Below are 19,838 nucleotides of genomic sequence, written 5' to 3' on the forward strand. Positions count from 1 at the left end.
AAATGCTCCATGTTTAATCAAAGTGTTGGCTATAGGGACATCTGGGAGGATGAGTTATACTCCATGGTAGATGAATTATATATTTTTACCCATTGGCAATAAGTATAACTCATGAATTGAATGGAGAATGTTTGCTTAGTGAGGACATTAAACCTCACAACTGACAAGACGAGAGAGAACATTGAGCAAAGTAATTTATTTTGATAATACATCCCAGTGTACTTTTAACAGGTTCAAAATACTGTACATGCCTAGATTGTTTTGTTTCCTTTTTTTTCTGGAAATTCGTAGTCATAAAGTACATGTTATAACATTCCATTTATGTAAAAAAAAAAGAAAAAAAAATGTACAGAAAGGAAATTAAAAGAGCAAATCCTTTGATAACACTGCTGTTGCATTTTCTGTGCCCAGCCTACAGCATGCCACTTGTTCTGTCGTTAGGAAATCTCAAGGAACCATGATCATAGATAGGCAAAAATACATTCAAGGTGAGTCCCTATGAAGGATACAATCCCACACTTTTCCAGACCCCCAAATGTCCATATTCGACATTAGAGTACAAAGAGCAAGATGTTATGATGTAAACAGTGGTGGAAAAAAAAGGTACTCAATTGTTTTACTTAAGTAAAAGTATCAATACTGCAATGTAGAACAACTCCGTTACAAGTAAAAGTCTGGAATTCAAAATGTACTTGGGTAAAAGTACAAAGGTATTGTTTTCAAATACAAATGTATCCCAATATTTTGAAAATAGACGATCTGCAAGCTCACAATATGTCGCATCGCGGCGCATTGTGAGTTGAGTAAAAATACAATATTTGCCTTGCCTCTAAGATGTAGTGGAGTAGAAGTAAAAGTACTGGAAATTGGAAATACTCAAGTAAAGTACAAATACCTCAGAATTAATTTCAGTACTTAAGTAAATGTACTTAGTTACTTTTCACCACTGGATGTAAATGATGTAAACATGTAAACCATGTCTGCTATGCTAGCGTAATAACAAGCTCACACTGTGTCGCAATGCAACGGTAGACCGGTTGCAAAGATTTGCATATAATGACATGCCCAAAATAGGGATGTTAGGTTGAATGTCGTTAACACCAAACCCAGGCAATGCTAAAAAAAAGAAAGGAAAAAAAAGTTCTTGGTCATGTTGGTCATAAATAACTGTAAACATTCAACCATATACAGTAACAGTACAATGTACAATTCACAAAAAGAGAACTAAAGTCCATTGACTTCCAACTTCCAACTGCTTCATTTATGGAGCAAACAATAAAACATAGTTGAATACATTTAAATGAATACTGAATAAAGAGACTGTTGACGATCTCTGCCCAAAGAGGAAGTAAAGTAATTGATGCAGTCCATCAATATTTATTCTTAGAAATTCTTACTCTTATATTTTAGAAAACAGAATAAGGAAAAAACGACTTATCCTGACCGGGAAATTACTCAAATCAAATACTTATCCATACGTTTCATACTTGCGTTATAGGAGCCCTGGCCATGGTGTGTGGAAAAGGATGTTTAAATGTGGAAACATCAGCACTTGAAAAAACTAACAAGTTAAAGTTGTCGGCACAAATAACTCATCAGTGGAACTTGAGTCTTTTCTCAGCTTCAAACTGCTTCTGTTCCTCGCCGGAGACACGGTTTCCTTTGATGCTGTTGGGATACATTCACAACGTAACACATCATCACAACCAGGAATCAGTACTAGAAATCAATGGGTGGTGGCCAGCTGAGAAGAGCCATACAAGACACATGTTAACTTTATAACGTTATCTTCATAAAGAAAATGAAATGGACCATTCATAATCAGCACTTTTACTTTGGTACTTAATTTGGTCACACCATAAACTGGTCCATTCCCATTGACACGCATTGGCATTTGGCAGTATCCGCCCTCACAAGTAGAATAAATGTGTGTTGTGACCTTGCCCTTCAAGTATATGTAACTTTCCTCTTCTACCCTGGATTGTAACCCTGTTTCATGCGCAAGTGCTGACATTTCTACCATTGAGCTAATAGAGCCTGTCTGCTTGCTTAGGGGATGAATTGAATCTTGACCACCAGGTCAAAATTCGTGACCAATCCTATGTCCAGGTAAATGGTAAATGGTAAATGGTGCATTTATATAGCGCCTTTATCCAAGGCGCTTTACATAGATTGTGCATTACATTCACCCATTCACACACACATTCATACACCGATTGCGGTGGAAGCCATGCAAGGTACCAACCAGCACATCGGGAGCAATTTGGGGTTCAGTGTCTTGCCCAAGGACACTTGGGATTCGAACCGCCGACCCATGGATCATTGGACGACCTGCTCTACCTCCTGAGCCACAGCCGCCCCACATGACCTTGAGACATGACCTTTGATACAGGTCACGGGGAGCTGAGGGTACAGCCGTTCCCCGGCCCGGGACTCCATGGGCCTTCCAGCTGTCAGATGATCACGATCACACAGTCACAGACCTTTACTTGGTCGTACTTTGCGAGCCCTGCCTCTTGGTACGAGCAGCAGGCAGCGGGACCATTCAAAGCATTATCTCAGGGTGCTGTGAAGCTATTGTTATTTGTCTGTCTATTACGGTACTCTATTGTATTTTATATATTGTACATAGTTTACGGTACGCACAGGATGGGACTTCATTATGTCCCCAGCAAGCGCCAGATTATCAGCCAGATTGTATACCACAATATACCACAATAAATATGCCGAGGCTAAAGATATTAAGACTTTCTTATTCTCCATTATGCATGGACGCTGCACACTAAAAGCTTGACAGCTACAAATGTCTATCTACGTCCTGTAAGTAGACTTAGACATACAACTAGTGTTGACTAATCATTACAAGTTATTTTGAAGAGGAAGTCCGTTTCGGTTGTAGCCAAGCTTCCACGACAAGTTATGATGCCGGCAAGCGTCTAACCAAGTATTAAACAAGAACCCACGTGGTTCGGGGGGCCCGATCGTGTGCTCAGCCTGGTATTGACTTGTTCCGCCAGTGCTTTGATACGATATATATATATATATATCTATATATATATATATATATATATATATATATATATATATCAACAGAATAGCAAGGAGACAAAAATACAACCACCCCAATTGTATAAGTTATATTGTATTGACATGCCCTACCATACAGATTGGACAAAATGTATTTTTATTCATTAATAAAAAGGTTACATAGTGCTGCTTTAAGTGAAACATTCCCCTGCTATTTAGACATGATAATGGTTCCTCACCAGATCTCTGTGATGGATGTGTTGTCACACAGGGCTTCAGAGAGCTGCCTCACTCCATCCACAGTCAACTGGTTACTGATTAACCTGCACACACACACACACACACACACCAGCAGAACAGCTGCTCAAGTCCTGACCATTACATCATGGGTCAATGACCGGACGTTTCTCCCCACTCAACTAACAAATATCTAGAGATAATGCTAATAAAATTGAATTTATTTTGCCATTTGAAAGTAAATAAAAAAATTATGAGAACAATTTGATTCACTTCAAGCGGATACAATTCAATATTTAAAATGTTTATGTGGTTAAAAAACATTTCAATGGCATTCATAAAATCACTGTGCAGATGACACAATTATAGTGATAAAGTGAGCAAGTACAGTACAGTATGTGTGCGTTGGAAGGTTGTATGTGACTGTGTGCGTGCGTATGTGTGTGCACAGTATAAATGCATGCATGTTGCTCTGACCAGAGGTGAGACAGTCCTGTGTTCTTTCTAACCATCTCAGCCAGGTGTGGCGCCACGTCGTCAGACAACTCATTCTCCACCAACCTGAAACAGTAGAGAGTTCTTAATGAATCAACAACAACTATAAACGTATAAACCAGATGTGTAGTAAGTGAGGATGTAAACTGAACGGTCCACCAGGGAGGGGTCCTATACCAGAAGATCTTGAGGCAGGTATTCTCTTGGAGCGCTTCAGCCAAGCTCCTCCCACCTTCAGATGTGATGCCATTGGCGGAGAGACTAGAAGAAAGACACCCAGCGTTTGTTTACTACCATATCGGATGAGTTGATTTCAACCAATGAGCTCCCTCGGGCTTGACATCCGGACGCTACGCTCACCTCAGGTTGGTGAGACTTGGGTGCTTCCTCAGAGCAGCTGCGAACGCTTTCGCTCCCTCGTCCCCGATGGTGTTCCCCCACATTCTGAAAAACACTTATGTTATAACAGTGGTTCTCAACCTTTTCTGGATCAGGGGAAACTTCAATATTATCTTGTAAGCCTTCAATCTATCAATAAATCATTAAATCAATCATGTTCTGGCTTGGATCAATTGGGGTGGCGGTGGCTCAGGGGTAGAGTGGCTGGATGGTAACCGCAAGGTTGCCAGTTCGAACCCGGGCCCCCCCAGAGTTAGTGTCGAAGTGTCCTTGAGCAAGACACTGAACCCCTAATTGCTCCTGATGTGCTGGTTGGTGCCTTGCATGGTTTCCGCCGCCATCAGTGTGTGAATGGGTGAATGTTATGCACAATCTATGTAAAGCGCCTTGGATAAAGGCGCTATATAAATGCACCATTTACCATTTAAACAAACTACCACCACTTCCGCACCTTATGCTTAACCTTATGTACATACTTGCGAACAGGAAGGCACTGGAGCAGCTCACACGATTTAGGCCCTTATTTTATTAGTAACAGGGTGCAGGTAAAAAGCGACAACGTTTCGATGTGTCAATTACATCTTCGTCAGGTCATAGCCCGACGGCTTAAGTACACACATGGTGCAGGGGGCAGGCCCTTGGTTAACCAATGTCACACAGCCAGCAATCATTAGTTCATACATAATTTTCACGTGGAACCTAACAGTGAGGGATTATCCAGATGAAAGTTAAAGTGCATTGAGACTATAAATATACAGACTATAAATACACAGGTGTAGAAAGAATAGTACAAAAATAGAACATATTTGGTTTTCGAGACAACTATCAAGTTCATATTTAAGTAAAGTGTCAAGTACAAAAATAGAACATTTTGGTTAAGAGAAAGCTGTCAAGTTCATATTTAAGTAAGGTGTCAAATACAAAAATAGAGCAACATTATTGGATTAAGAGACAACTGTCAAGTTCATATTTGAAGTACATACATTAATAAATATATAAGATTAAAACCAAAATTAAGGCAGAAGACCAAAACTAGTTTGGGGATAGACTGCTTTGGGGGCCAAGTAAATGGCCAAGGACATACAGCACAAATAATAATAGGGCCCCAGTAGGGGGCGGGCGGCAAGGACAGCGCAGCAACAGTGGTGTAGAGCAGAAGCAGCCTGAGTGGTGGTCTGGTGGTGACACTTGAGGGACTAGTTTTGGTCTTCTGCCTTAATTTTGGTTTTAATCTTATATATGTATTAATGTATGTACTTCAAATATGAACTTGACAGTTGTCTCTTAATCCAATAATGTTGCTCTATTTTTGTATTTGACACCTTACTTAAATATGAACTTGACAGCTTTCTCTTAACCAAAATGTTCTATTTTTGTACTTGACACTTTACTTAAATATGAACTTGATAGTTGTCTCGAAAACCAAATATGTTCTATTTTTGTACTATTCTTTCTACACCTGTGTATTTATAGTCTGTATATTTATAGTCTCAATGCATTTAAACTTTCATCTGGATAATCCCTCACTGTTAGGTTCCACGTGAAAATGATGTATGAACTGGTTAACCAAGGGCCTGCCCCCTGCACCATGTGTGTACTTAAGCCTTACTGTCATACCCCCCTCGGGCTATGACCTGACGAAGATGTAATTGACACATCAAAACGTTGTCGCTTTTTACCAGCACCCTGATATAATAAAATAAGGGCCTAAATCGTCTGAGCTGCTCCAGTGCCTTCCTGTTCGCATATATATGTCCTGCTCCTGAGATGCACCAGATTGGCCTGCTATAGGCTAGAGGCGCGGCTGGAACTCCCTTCTACACTCATGTACATACTGTATGGGCTTATGCTATGTGTACTGTATATATGTAGATATCTTATTATTTTGTGTTGCCTTTGATATGCATTAACGTTTATTTATTTTTCCCGTTACTGGAAAACAACACAAATTATGGAACTTAGGCAAAAACAAACTTCACCCTCTTCTCCACACCTGTAAACCAGTGATGTGACCATGAAGTTGATGAACTAACTTATCTATACTTTAAGTTCCTATTCATGACAATGATAACTCATTTTAAAGAAAGAGTTTAAAGATTTTTATATTCATGTTATATTATCAATAAAATGTTTTGGCAAATGTTTTGCCTATTCATTTATTTGGGGTCCCACTTGCAGTTAGCCCCCAGCGCAAAGGGAATTGTTGCGTTTTAATCAACGTGTGTGAAAACATTTAGTGCAAGAGTCATTGTGAAAGGCTGGTCAACTCTTACCCCACGTTACCCCACGGTAAGAGTCATTGTGAAAGGCTGGTCAACTCTTACCCCACGTCAAAAATACATGTGCTCTTCTGAATGGCACTGGCCAAATATTGCCCTCCGATGCTGGTGATTTTGTTCTTGCCAATCCTAAAGGTAACAGAGTTATGTTGATGTCAACGTCAGAATGAATACAAAATAAACACCACTCATTTATCATCCTCTTTTAAAACTGTTTAAAAAAATAATGATTAAATCCTACTTGACAGTGTTAAGCTTTGGACACTCTTCAATTATCCGTCCAACAAGTCTGGCTCCAACATCTGTGATGTGATTGTTATAGAGCCTGAAAAGAGATCAATACATTCAGTTCCGTTTAATCACTATTATATTCTGCTTATCGAGTTATGCGCTAGACAGACACAAACATGGGCACACACACACACACACACACACACACACACACACACACACACACACACACACACACACACACACACACACACACACACACACACACACACACACACACACACACACACACACACACACACACACACAGATCCTGCAGATTTATCAATGGATTACTTACCCCAGAAACTCCAGCAGTTTGTGTTTACAGAGCTCCTCTGCCAGCACCTCCATACTGCTGTCCGTGATCTGATTGACAGACAGCCTGGGAACACACAGTTTGGAATCAAATTGACCTCATGCAGTGTCTTGGATTAATTAAGATTATACATGGAACCTTCTTTCATCGTGTGTGTGTGTGTGTGTGTGTGTGTGTGTGTGTGTGTGTGTGTGTGTGTGTGTGTGTGTGTGTGTGTGTGTGTGTGTGTGTGTGTGTGTGTGTGTGTGTGTGTGTGTGTGTGTGTGTGTGTGTGAGAGAGAGAGAGAGAGAGAGAGTGAGTGCAAGCCTCACCTCAGCACTGTCATCTTGCAGAAGGACGGCTTCAGCTGCATGACCCCGTAGTCACTGATGTTGTTGTTGTCCAGGTCCACTCCTATGGGCTTCTCGCGGTGCTGCAGCACAAAGTTCAGCGCGCCGCAGTCGGCCGAGGACACGTTGCAGTACGCCACCTTGATGAAGGTGGCCGTGACGCCCTTGGCCGCCAGCTGTGCCACGTCCTTGCTTCCCGTCTCGTAGATGCACCTCAGCGTCCACAGGAAGTTGGGCAGCACGTGGACCCTCCTGATGCCCAGGGTGGTGTAATGGGGCAAGCCGCGGAGGTGCGACTTGACGCTGGTGGAGAGGTAGGTTTTGAGGAAGTCCCTTTTTTTCTTCAGCATCACCGGAGGTGCCGTGTGCTCCAGCAGGCCCATGTTTGCCTTAGAGAGTAGTCCGCACAAGAAGAGGTTGGCAAACTGAAGATGCTCCGTGTTTCGGAACGGGTCCTGTCCCGGGAGATTGGGAGAGCCGCTGATGCAGGAGGCACAGGGCAGGCAGTGGGTCTCCCTCTTACGGCTGCACTCGGTGAAGAACCTGACCACGGAACTCGTGGCGACCTGCTCGTCCAGCACCAGAGAAAACGCAGCCAAGAAAGACTGCAGGGTCATGTGGAGGAACTCATACGTGGCGGAGCTTCCACAGGCGTCGTAGTGGCTCACTGGTCGGAGGAAGCCCACGAGCAGGTCCTCCTCGATCAGGCCGCAGGCCATCACTTCTTCCTGGCTGAATATGAAGGTGCCTGTTTGTAAGCCCTGTAGGGCCAGCTGCCCGAAGGCGGCCAGAGGCCTCAAGCCTGCTCTGAAAGTCTGGGAAGTGCACCTGGCGCTTCTCTTTGAAAGCTGCCCCGGCGGAGGCAGGGCCACGCGGCTGAGGCAAACCTCGGACAGCAGGAGGAAGACAGCAGTGAGGGTCATGCACGCTTCGGGCAGCTCACAGTTATCGTGCATTCTGTGCAGGTGCTTGAAGCTCTTGAAGACGATCCAGCAGAAGAGCGGCGTGGAGCAGAGGCCACTGAGGTGGGGGTTCGCGTCCAGCTGGGTGGTCACCAGGGATCGATGCTCCTGCCCTTTGAAGTGCAGGGCGGTGTAAGCCTGGAGGTGAGCCGGGGAGAACCCGCGGAGGACCACCTTCTTTCTGATCATGCTGTTCTGGAACTCTGTGCCCGTCCGTGCCGTCAGGACCTTTTGCGAGCCCCGGAGGAGATTCCCACAGAGCAGACTGATCAGCAGCAGGAGGGGATGCGCCTTGTTGTGTGGTGAGGCCACCGCAGGCATGTTGACCAGATCCAAGTCGCCGTGGATTTCGTCATAGCCATCGAACGTGAAAATTGTCTTCTCCGGAAAGCGGAGGATGTAATTAAACGCCTCGTCGTCCAGATCCTGGTCCGGGTAGCAGTTGTGTCTGAATAGCAGGTCCCGGAGGGAGATCGCGTCCGTGTCTTTGAACGTGCTGAACATTCGACAGCGGAACTTGAAGAAAAATATGGCATCTGTCCGCAGCTCGCGCTTGGACCAGAGGTTCTGCAGCTTCTGCAGAAGGATGGACTTGCCCACTCCGGCGTCCCCCGTCACATAGATTGTCTCAGCTTGGCGGTTGAAGACCCCCTCGTCCCCCAGGAGCTTGTCGGGGCTCTCCAGGAAGCCGAGGCTCTCGTTGGTGCCGTTCAGCAGCTCCATCAGCGTGTCGATGTACAGCTCGTCCAGCAGGGTCTCCTCTCGCTGTGCGTAAGACATGATAAAGTGTGTGTCCCGGCCTAGCTGATCCCTCAGCTTCTCGCAGTACCTGCTGACTGAGAGGGGACCAAACTAGTGAGTATAGGTCCGTGCATGGAGTCTACACTAGTCAAACTGACAATCAATAAGGAACGAAAATATTTTCTACCAGATGTGACTTTTATTTACATCCTTCTAATATTATTGCACCATATAATACACAGTCAGAAATAGGGGTACAGTAGTAGTTTATAGTCAAAGTGGGGTCCCCATAGGTCATTGAGGTCCTTGAGGGACATAGGATATTTCTACTATATAGCAGTTAAGATGCACAGATCCCAGCTGTCAAATGTATGACAAACTAAGAAGGAATTATATAGGCCTAACAGGACAGATTGTATGTAACATTACCAGTGCACCACCTTTAGTTTGGTACAAAGTCACTCTGTGAGCTTATGTGTATTTTGTTTAATCAAATACATTTTCTGTACAAAGAACTAGACGTCCTCCTGGCACTAGATACTTGTGATACGTGCATGTGATAATGTGGACAATAGTGTTCAACATGACACACATTACTGTGAAATACTGAATTAGAAAACACAGTAGTAAGTGTTGAATGACTGAGGTAGAGCGGCTGCCTTGGAATCGAAAGGTTCCCGGTTTGCTCCCTATCTCCCCCTGGGTTAGTGTCGAAGTTGTCTTTGAGCAAGACACTGAACCCCTGACTGCTCCTGATCAGCAGGTTGGTGCCTAGCATGGTTTTTTCTGTCGTCTGTGTTTGAATGGGTGAATCTGCAATTAAAGCACTTTGAATAAAGGCACTATATGCATATCATTTATTTTAAGCAAATTGGTCACTGAGCCTGTACAGGTACACATTTGTGTAAGATACAAAGGCCTTATGTACAATTTTACAAAAGTAAGTTTTTCCATGTCAGTGCCCTGAGAAAAGATCCCAATTAAACTGTGGCTGACAGCTCAGTCTCCACTTCAGTATCATCCACTAATCACAAACCAGATGATAGTTGACAATGCTGGTGTGAGTCACGTGTGAGCTACTGTATGTAAAGAGAGTGGTGACAATTCCAATGGACAATAATGGCTGCAAACACTAGCCATATAGACCATTATATTTGTGGTGCACTTTTAAAAGGTAACACGTTTAAACAATCAGATTGTATTGTACATGTCGTCATGTGAATGCATTTTACAACGGGAACTATCTGAGGGATACATGAATCATGCATCGATTTAGCTTGTTGGACTTCCTTTGTTGACTCTCTTATTACACTGCTCTGGTGTGTGGCTTTTGAAAGGTGCGTTTGTCATTCGATATCTCTGAAAGTGTTACGGCCGCAGGCCTATAGTCTGTGTTGGTGCGCACAGTGCGCGCCCCTGACCTAACCCCTCCCTGCAGATCTGTCAGCGCAGCCATTGGTGGGGAGCGTTCCCAACGCTCCACTGTTGGCCGCCTGCTCCGCATCTCGCTGCTCCAACCAGCATCTATACCTGCGCCCACCTGACGGCATAAAGGCGCCCTGAAGCCTTCACTCCCGGCCGCTGCCCGATAGGGCTTCGTACGCACATATCAGACGAACATGCTGTGTGCTGTCCGTGTTTTATGGCCGCCTCAATGCTTTTCCAATGGAAGTCACGTGGTTTGACCAAACAGTTGTGTGTGATGGGGGGAGGGGGGGCAATCAAACACAAGTGTTTGGTCAAACCACATGACTTCCATTGGAAAAGCATTGGGGCGGCCATGAAACACAGGCAGAGCACAGCACAGTTGTTCTTTATGTGTGTACGAAGCCTATAGCTGATCTCCAGAGTGGAGTAGGCTAGAGGCAGCACGCCCTCCGTGCAGAGAGAGAGCACTCACGGAGTAGGAACAGCATGCAGTAGCAAGAGTTGCTATTCATACCTCCAGCCGTTCATTCTTGTATTATGATAAGGACCCAACCTTCAGTTAGTAATTCTATATGTCTGAGCACCGGGCCACGGAAGCCTGCTTTTTGTACAGTTTGTTAGATTAGATTAGAGTAGGCATTAGTAGGGCACTGTTGTCACTTTATTTTCGTTTGGTAGGTTAGTGTCTAAAACTCAAGAGGTTAGTTTTAGAATGCTTTTGATTATTTCCCTTAGTTGCTCCGTGTGTCATTTATGTTTGTAAAACGTAGTAATTCATATTGAATATATATGTAAATATATCGTTTCACTATAATTTGTATGCCACCACAAGAATAATAAAACAACTTTGGCATTTTACCACCTGGCCTTATTACAATAACCGTCCTAGACTCGGTGAGTCGGTACAGAAAGCATGATAGGAATTTACAAAACAGGCTTAACTGAAGAATGCCTGCAAAGGTTGAAATGCAAGTCACCAGTCTGGGACTTCATGTGAAACTCTTTGTAAATACTGTGCATTCTAGACCAGAGGTCAGTACAAAGCCACACTAACGCCAGGGCTCCACCGGACGCGTTGCGTCTCCGTCGCGTCGCGTCAAAAAACGCACCGGTTCAATTTTAATGCACGCGTCGCGTCTCCGTCAACGCGGGCAGTGGAGCCACCCTTCATTGATTAAAAAGGGAACATTCCCTGACGGTGACGGAGACGCGACGCTGACGCGCCCGGTGGAGCCCGGCCATTACAGGTACAAACTCTAAGCGTAGCCTGCACATTAGTAAAAAGGTACAAATCAGTAGTACTGCACAGTACTTACTGGGATCTGTGTTGACCACTTGTATCTTCTGTATGAACTCTGTTGGCTGGTAGTTGATCTCTTCCAGCCATGGCTGGAGGTCTATGTAAGCATCACGCACTTTATAAAGAACATACATTAAGCACTCACAGGCCTCCTCTCCTTTACCCTGGACCAGCTCCAAGATTTTGCGTACCTGTAGATTATGGTCATGAAGGTAAACAGATTAAAAACGTTAACCACTTAAGCCCTGTTGTGCACTGTAGTTCGTCGTATAGCAGTGTCGCACAAAAATAGCCAACCTACAAGCTAAGCCAGGGGTGGGCAACTTTGACGATGGCGAGGGCCAATATATTTCCACACTCACTCCAGAGGGGCCACAGTGCATATTAGCAAAAATAGCTGATCTACAAGCTCAAAACGCGCCACAATGCGACGCATTTTGAGCTTGTAGATCAGCTATTTTTGCTATATTTTAATTGAAAACCTGAATAATCTTTTGCTATTTTTGAATTGGAATCCTGAAAAGTAACCTTTTTATTGAATTTCAAATGCATTTAGTTATAGTTATGTTAACTTTTTGAACTGTTAACTACATTGGACACAAAAAGATAATAACATTTTAATACTAGTCATTAAGTACTAGTCATTAAATGCTAATCGTGAAGTAATTAAAGCGGGTTTGGCTAATATCAATACTATATCAGTATTCTGATATTAACACACGGGCCGCATTAAGTGAAGGCGGGGGCCGCATGTGGCCCCCGGGCCGCCAGTTGCCCACCCCTGAGCTAAGCTATAGGCCTACATTTGAAAATGATTTTTATAATGACATGCGGGGGGCATGTCATTATAAGGCGAAAATCTTGAATCATTTCCGCCCACAAAAAAAGAATGCCAGGCTAAGAGTTTCAATTTCCATTTCACACCCAATTGGCATGACTTGTGCCAAAACATCATTTCCCCTTTTCATTTTCACTACCTTATCGGGCGCCGTGGTGGCACGCTGCACTATTTCACTACCTTATCGGGCGCCGTGGTGGCACGCTGCACTATTTCACTACCTTATCGGGCGCCGTGGTGGCACGCTGCACTATTTCACTACCTTATCGGGCGCCGTGGTGGCATGCTGCACTATTTCACTACCTTATCGGGCGCCGTGGTGGCACGCTGCACTATTTCACTACCTTATCGGGCGCCGTGGTGGCACGCTGCACTATTTACCTTATCGGGCGCCGTGGTGGCACGCTGCACTATTTCCACATCCTCCGAACACAGGAAGCCGCCGTGTGCCAGGTTGTCCAGGATGCACTGCGTGCTCTTCAGCTGAGAGACCAGGACCTCTCTGTGCCAGGTGAGGAGCTGGCGCGCGGTGCCAGGAGAGCCTCCTTCTCCTTTATAACCCATCACTAAGCAGTAAGCAGCAGCAGAGGTGAGGTCGTGAGATGCGAGGTCAACTTTAGTTGCAACGTTCCTTTTCTTGACTTGAAAAACAAACAAGAAATAATAATAATAAAAAAAGAGAATTGATTTAGGCTTTGTGAAAGATGTTCACTTTATCATAGCCTGAAAGAAGATGATAGTTGTGAGTAGGGCAACAAAAATGTCATGCAGCCCTGCCCCAACTTTATGGTGCCTTGCCTTTTTGTCTTCAGTAGACCTACGCCCTTGCCCTGAATTGTCTTCAGTAGGCCTACGCCCTTTCCCTGAATTCTGAATCCATGAACCGCCTTTTCCCGGACTACAGCATTTTGATTAATAATTTATTTTCGCGGTAAATTAGTTAGTAAAAATACCTACTGCAATGTAGAAAGAGTCTGTTACAAGTAAAAGTCTGTAATTCAAAAAGTAAAAGTACAAAAGTATTGGTATAAAAATGTAGGCTACTTAAAGTACCAAAAGTAGAAAGTAGCCTACTCATTATGCAGAAGGTCCCATTTCACACATTTTCAAAAGTATAAAATGAATAGGTGAAAAGGTTATTTTATAGAAGATATTCTATTCTATATATTATACATTGCAGTGCGACTTTATTGTGAGCTTGATCGCTATTTTCAAAAGGCCATTATTATAGGTCTGAAGTGGTTAATGTAGGCCTAGCTATGTTTTGTAATAACAATTAAAATCTAAGTAACTAGTATGGCTAAGTTAAGTTTTCAAATGATTGCAGTGGAGTAAAAGTACAATAATATTTGCCTCTAAAGATGTAGTGGAGTAGAAGAAAAGGTATGGCTACTGAATATTTGCAATACAGTAAAGTAAAGATAGGCCTACCTCCAAATTATACTTATACAGTACTTGAGTAAATGTACTTAGTTACTTTCCAGCACTGCCCCATGCACTGTATACTTCATCATCTTTTTATGTTTTACTATAAGCTGAAGCAACACATGCCTATAATAGGCTACACATCAATAAGGGATCTCTCGATTTTTTTCTCTCTTCCCAAATGTTGAATATTTGATAATTACTTTACTATGAATGTTTAATAGCCTACTATAGGGCAGTGGACTATGACATAGAACGTCAGGCTACAAACAAAATAAGAAACAAATCAAAAGTGCATGTTTTGTTTTACCGCCATCGGGACTTTCCACCACTCTTCCTGCCTACGGACTAATAACGGCAAACCATTTCAGTTAGTTGTCAAACAGCCGATCGTAACGGTTACAACGTACAACAAAAAGCACGTGCTCTCCCTAAATCAATGTGTCAGATAATGTTTACATACCCTGTCAGTCTTAAGTCCGACCATTGTGTTTAGTTCAGTTCAGTTCAGAAGAATGGTCGCTCTGCTCCTCCACGAATCACGATCATTAAGTATTCACATAATTTATGTCGCTCTTAAATACAAATACATCCTCACAATCTCGACGGTGTTTTCTATTAATCTGCTGGCATATGGTCGCTGTGGTCCATCCACCCATGCACCTGGTATCAATGTAGACAAACTCCTATACAAATAGTAGTAGAAGATTATGCTCGACAGTAAAAGGAAGTGAAAGTGAAAATACGTCATCTCTTGCTAGCTATTGTGAAACCACAGATCAGAGCTGTGATTAAACACGGCCTAAAGTACCAGTATGATTAAACAATACTATTTTAAATAAACAACCTACATAGGCAGACAGCCAGACAGAAGATGTTTACCTTTTTAATCAAACTAATCAAATCAAATCATTCTTTAATTTGGAATGTTTAGAGATCTGCTAAATGCCCACATTGTAAATAATGTAACCACATTACATGGTAATCACATTATTAAAGCATGGAATTATGACAGCAACTGTCATAATTTCACCCCTCCCTATCTAAGTATTGGACAGTATTGTCCAATACTTAGATGTTGATATTGATTTTGTATTCATCTTTAGGGCCCCAAATCTTACAGAAAGCACATGTCTATTTAAAACACAGAAGGTTTTTGACTGGGGGTCATATTTTGACAGCAGAAACTGCCCATCTAATTATTGGACAGTATTAGGATGTTGATATTCAGTTTGTATTCATCCTTAGGGCCCCAAATCACACCTTAGAAAGCACGAGTGTCTATTTCAAACAAAGCGTTTTTTGACTGGGGTGTCATATTTTGACAGCAGTAACTGCCTGTCATAATCCGTATCGAAGTATTGGACAGTAGCCTATAAAGATGTTCACATTCATTTTGTAGTCATCTTTACGGACCCAAATCATACCCTAGAAAGCGTGGTATTATAATACTTGACATTAATAAGTGAGTATAATAAGCTTTATAATGTGTTATGATAAAGGTTATCATTTTTTAAAGTACTTTATATATATAATTATAAATGTTTATGAGAAATGTATATTGTCTTATAAGATTTTTTATAATGCGTTATAAACATGGAATACATAGCAAGTTATGAAGGATTATAATACTTGATATCATAAGTCATTATAATAAAGTTTATAATATGTTATGATTAAGCTTATGAAGTATAATGGTTATTTATCAGCGCTTATAAATATAATTATACATGTTCATGAGAAGATTATAATATCTTATAAGTGTGTTCATAATGCGTTTTAAACATGTAGGGATGCATAGCAAGTGTTACCATGGAAAACCAAAATCCTTTGGATATATTTTATTTCTATTGCTGTCATAAGCAAATGTAATGTTGATATAATGGCACACTGACTCAAGAAAAAACATCAGAATGTCTAGACTAGAAGGATAATTTTTCCTGTAGTTTTTTTGTGCTACACATGAAGCTTTTTATCAGTAGGACTCAAATCCGGGATCTGGTCCAGAACAGATGGACCACTGTATCCATTGGTCTCCACCGCCTCCAGTTTGTCTACGTAATGCTGTGGTAGACCATTCTGTATCGCACCCAGACACACCACCTGGAAAGAACAACAAACAACAAAACAGGTTGAAGAGGTTTAACTATTTAGAAAGCTTTGCATTCATGTGTTGTTAAGCCATGTTATGCAATGCTGTTGAAAAAGGTTATGCAATGTTATGGAATGTTCATCCATCAGTCGAGGAAAACTTGGCTGTACTTTTTTCATCATGACGTCATGACCTTAATACTTCATTCAAATTTAAACCTTTTTGTAAGGTGGGGAGGTACAGCACTGTATACTGGTTTGACTTTGAATATAAAGCTTTTTGTATGGTGTGAGGTATTCAAAAGGGGATCTTTGAAAGAAGAGGACCCACACTGCCAGGAACTTGCATAAACATTACACTCCTGTTTCGGTCGTTTCGACCTTCATCAGGACTGTCCTGATGAAGGTCTAACGGCCGAAATGTCGAATAAAGAGCAACAACAAGAGCAACAAGTTCCTGACAGTGCATGTGGGGGACTGGGGTCCTCTTCTTTGTCATTCAGAGATCCCCTTCTCTCCCCTTCAGAGAATATATGTACTTTGTCCTACGCACCTGTACTCCAACCTTTTGAGGTGTACATCGGCCTTTTTCTAAAAAGGTGTGAGGTATGAAATTAAACCTTTTTGTAAGGTGAAGAGGTGATGTACGGTTTGAATATAAACCTTTATGTAATGTGGAGAGGTGGGGTTAGATTTTACTGTAGCCTAACCTGCCTTTTTGTCATTTGGAAAGGTGAGGTGTAAGGTACGAATGTAAACATTAAGTAAGGTGGAGAGGTGAGGTGTAAGGTACGAATGTAAACATTAAGTAAGGTGGAGAGGTGAGGTGTAAGGTACGAATGTAAACATTAAGTAAGGTGGAAAGGTGAGGTGTAAGGTACGAATGTAAACATTAAGTAAGGTGGAAAGGTGAGGTTTAAGGTACGAATGTAAACATTAAGTAAGGTGGAAAGGTGAGGTGTAAGGTACGAATGTAAACATTAAGTAAGGTGGAGAGGTGAGGTATAAGGTATGAATGTAAACCTTTTTGTAAGGTGGAGAGGTGAGGTAAGGTTTGAAGTTGTTCATCTGATAGGTTCGACAGAGCATTTCTCCCTCATCTGTGAGCACGCGCACCTCAAAAGGTCGGTACATTCTCTCCTGCCTGTAAATTGAGAAAAATGTCAAAAGATTTCAGAGTCAGAAATATTCAACAAACCAGTGTTTTAACAAATACTGTATTACTTTGTGAGGTTGTGCACGGAGGTGAACAGCAACAAATAATCAGATCTATTTACAAATAGTTTCTCACATGATCAAAGTATAGAATAGATAAATAAAAATTCATTCATAAATTCATTCACTTGTTGTAAAGCATAGTAGCCTATCTACTTGATATAGTTTTATTGTTATTTTCAACCGCACCAGTTACAACAAATCTTTACAGTGATCACAATGACCTGTCCAAAGAAATGAGATTTTCATTCTCCAGTCTCCACACGACGCCCCAAACTTCCCCGTCACTCTGCTCAATAGTAGCAACACCTCCATGCCAGGAGTTGGATCCATCGAAGTTTGGGTTGTTGTGTCCAAATTGGAGGGTGTAATTCTGCCCAGAAAAGGATTGAAATACAGTATAGCAACAGGCTCATTGATCACTGTAAATAGAAACAAACACGAGCAAACTAAAAATGTGATTTCCTGGACAGCCTGTGCCGTAAATTAATTACAATAGCAGAAGGAGTGCTGGCTATTTTCTTTAATATCACTTTAATATGGAAATATGTATCTTTTATGAGTTCTGTCTCATGATTAGATGAAAGTGGTATCCCGACCTGAACATGAATATTCTGTTAGAGCTGGAGAGACATGGGGAGAACCCCTGGGTAGCCTACAGAACACTCTATGAAATACTGTATTGTGATATAGCCTATTATATATATATTAACAAATATCACAGTTCCTAATACAATAAAACACTTATTTTTAAAAAACAATCATTGTTTGACAAAAGTCAATGTTTGACATATTCATTATTAAGGTATATAGCATTTACTAACTAATTCAGATATGGCTATATGCATTTCAGTTATATGCCAATATGACATTTTAAGAGTTTGCTGACTGGAATTGGGAAAGCCTCTCTCTCTCTCTCTCTCTCATTTTTATAATTTTATACAGTATATTTTTATATATTTATTTTTATTTCGTTTTTGGCTTCATGCCATGGACCCACAGTAGCCTATGCTTATGTCTGTCCCAAATAAAATGGCACAATCAGAGAGACAACACTTCCAATGCCTCCATGGAACAAGTGACAACACTCCAACAAGTGTGTACGAGTACGACCTCTTGGGATAATCACATTCTAACAATTCTATTCTCTACACATTTAGTCATAGCAGCCTACCATTAATCGTCCAGTTGTCACGAACGTAGCAGAGGGGTTCTTCACATGGATCCTCTCCTTCAGCAAATTACTCCCGTACGCAAAATACAGAAAATGGTCCGATGAATTATTATTAGACCCAAATTCATTGTTTCCAAGACCGCTGATGCTGGTTGCTGCATTAGCCATCTGTAAAAGAAAAACCAAAAGAGAACCCTTGGCATAATACCGCAGGTAAGACATGTTTAACTTGTTTCTTCCTAAACCTAACGGCATCCTGGTCGGTGCCGGGTGGGCGGCTGGGCTGCTATTAAAGCAACATTGGATCAGGGAGGACGTCATGAACTCATGAACCGAACGAGAGAGCAAGCAACGTGGACGCCGATTGGCTGACTGAAAACGCTCTGAAATGGACTCTGTCCATACTCTGTCCCATAGAGTATATATCTCTGTCCTGGAATCAATTTTCTTTGCAGGTTGCTGATCCGGTCTGGGAGTAGAACGGATACGGAAACGTTCCCCACATGTATGTGTGCGTACAAATGGTACAAATGACCGGATACAGTATAGGTGGGCTCTACATCGCATCAGATCACTGAGCAATATGAATACAGGCAGTCTGCGAAAAAGCCTAATGACACGACGTTTATAATCCGTTGACCGGTTCATAAAACCCACACAATCGCCTCTTCTGTTTTGGCATTGTAGGCTACACATAATCACTTTTTGTTGTTCAAGAGTGTTGAGTACAAACAGCATTACATAATAATAATAATAGCCTAATAATAATAATAATAATAATTGTCCACCTTTATTTCCCATTCCAAGTGTGTTTGTCATATTATGTAACACTTCTGGACCCTGTTGTAAACAAGTGTGAGTGCTTATGTGGTGTCACTGGTGTGTCCAGACTAGAGTAACAGTTTTTGTATTGACCTGTGCTTTCGTTTGAAATGTACCCATTCTAGTATTCTACACTTGAAATACATTTTTCAATCAATCAATCAATCAATCAATCAATCAATCAATCCCAAAGCTCCCTCCGTAATTTTTTTTAAAGTATTTTCAACAATGGAATATTTTTTGGTGGGTAGATCTTGTCGGTAACAAGACAACTCACCCCTTTTGCCTCTTTTGGTGAGTTGTACCCGAACGTGAAGACAACTCACCAGGGGTGAGATGTCTTCACTTTCAGGGGTGAGATGTCTTCACTTTCGGCCACTTTCGGGGTGAGTTGTCTTCACTTTCGGGGTGAGTTGTCTGACTGAATATGTAGCCTTTGAGCTCTTTTATATACTTTACTGAATGTTGCACAATAATACTTTACTG

General features: G+C 41.9%; 2 protein-coding genes across 2 annotated transcripts; both read right to left on the reverse strand.

Annotated features, from left to right (window-relative positions):
- Nucleotides 1-1,220: 1,220 nt before the first annotated feature.
- On the reverse strand, nucleotides 1,221-14,672 carry nod1 (nucleotide-binding oligomerization domain containing 1). The gene is made up of 12 exons (XM_079504207.1): nucleotides 14,514-14,672; nucleotides 13,007-13,266; nucleotides 11,804-11,978; nucleotides 7,339-9,154; nucleotides 7,009-7,092; nucleotides 6,679-6,762; nucleotides 6,483-6,566; nucleotides 4,120-4,203; nucleotides 3,937-4,020; nucleotides 3,742-3,825; nucleotides 3,267-3,350; nucleotides 1,221-1,668 (listed from the first exon to the last, which is right to left on the reverse strand). Exons 2-12 carry the CDS (start codon nucleotides 13,187-13,189, stop codon nucleotides 1,596-1,598), a joined length of 2,835 nt encoding a protein of 944 aa, XP_079360333.1. The 5' UTR covers nucleotides 13,190-13,266; nucleotides 14,514-14,672; the 3' UTR covers nucleotides 1,221-1,595.
- A 1,144-nt stretch (nucleotides 14,673-15,816) lies between these two features.
- Nucleotides 15,817-18,805, reverse strand: LOC306924448 (gamma-glutamylcyclotransferase-like). Its single transcript, XM_079502954.1, has 4 exons — nucleotides 18,531-18,805; nucleotides 17,581-17,729; nucleotides 17,165-17,285; nucleotides 15,817-16,153 (listed from the first exon to the last, which is right to left on the reverse strand). Exons 1-4 carry the CDS (start codon nucleotides 18,783-18,785, stop codon nucleotides 16,007-16,009), a joined length of 672 nt encoding a protein of 223 aa, XP_079359080.1. The 5' UTR covers nucleotides 18,786-18,805; the 3' UTR covers nucleotides 15,817-16,006.
- Between the last annotated feature and the right edge of the window lie 1,033 nt (nucleotides 18,806-19,838).

This window comes from Electrona antarctica (genome assembly GCF_951216825.1).
Source record: "Electrona antarctica genome assembly, chromosome: 6".
Classification (NCBI taxonomy): Eukaryota; Metazoa; Chordata; class Actinopteri; order Myctophiformes; family Myctophidae; genus Electrona; species Electrona antarctica.

Bases quoted from the DNA above. Each gene is read 5' to 3' on its own strand.
- nod1 (XM_079504207.1), bottom strand. From the start codon at position 13,189: ATGGGTTATAAAGGAGAAGGAGGCTCTCCTGGCACCGCGCGCCAGCTC. The intron at 9,155-11,803 runs GTAAGTACTGTG...GTCCCCTCTCAG, and splicing joins AGTGGTCAACACAGATCCCA to TCAGCAGGTACTGCGAGAAG. The intron at 7,093-7,338 runs GTGAGGCTTGCA...GTGTGTTCCCAG, and splicing joins TGCAAGATGACAGTGCTGAG to GCTGTCTGTCAATCAGATCA.
- LOC306924448 (XM_079502954.1), bottom strand. From the start codon at position 18,785: ATGCCGTTAGGTTTAGGAAGAAACAAGTTAAACATGTCTTACCTGCGG. The intron at 17,730-18,530 runs GTAGGCTGCTAT...TTTTCTGGGCAG, and splicing joins TGACAACTGGACGATTAATG to AATTACACCCTCCAATTTGG. The intron at 17,286-17,580 runs GTCATTGTGATC...CTCAATTTACAG, and splicing joins AATCTCATTTCTTTGGACAG to GCAGGAGAGAATGTACCGAC.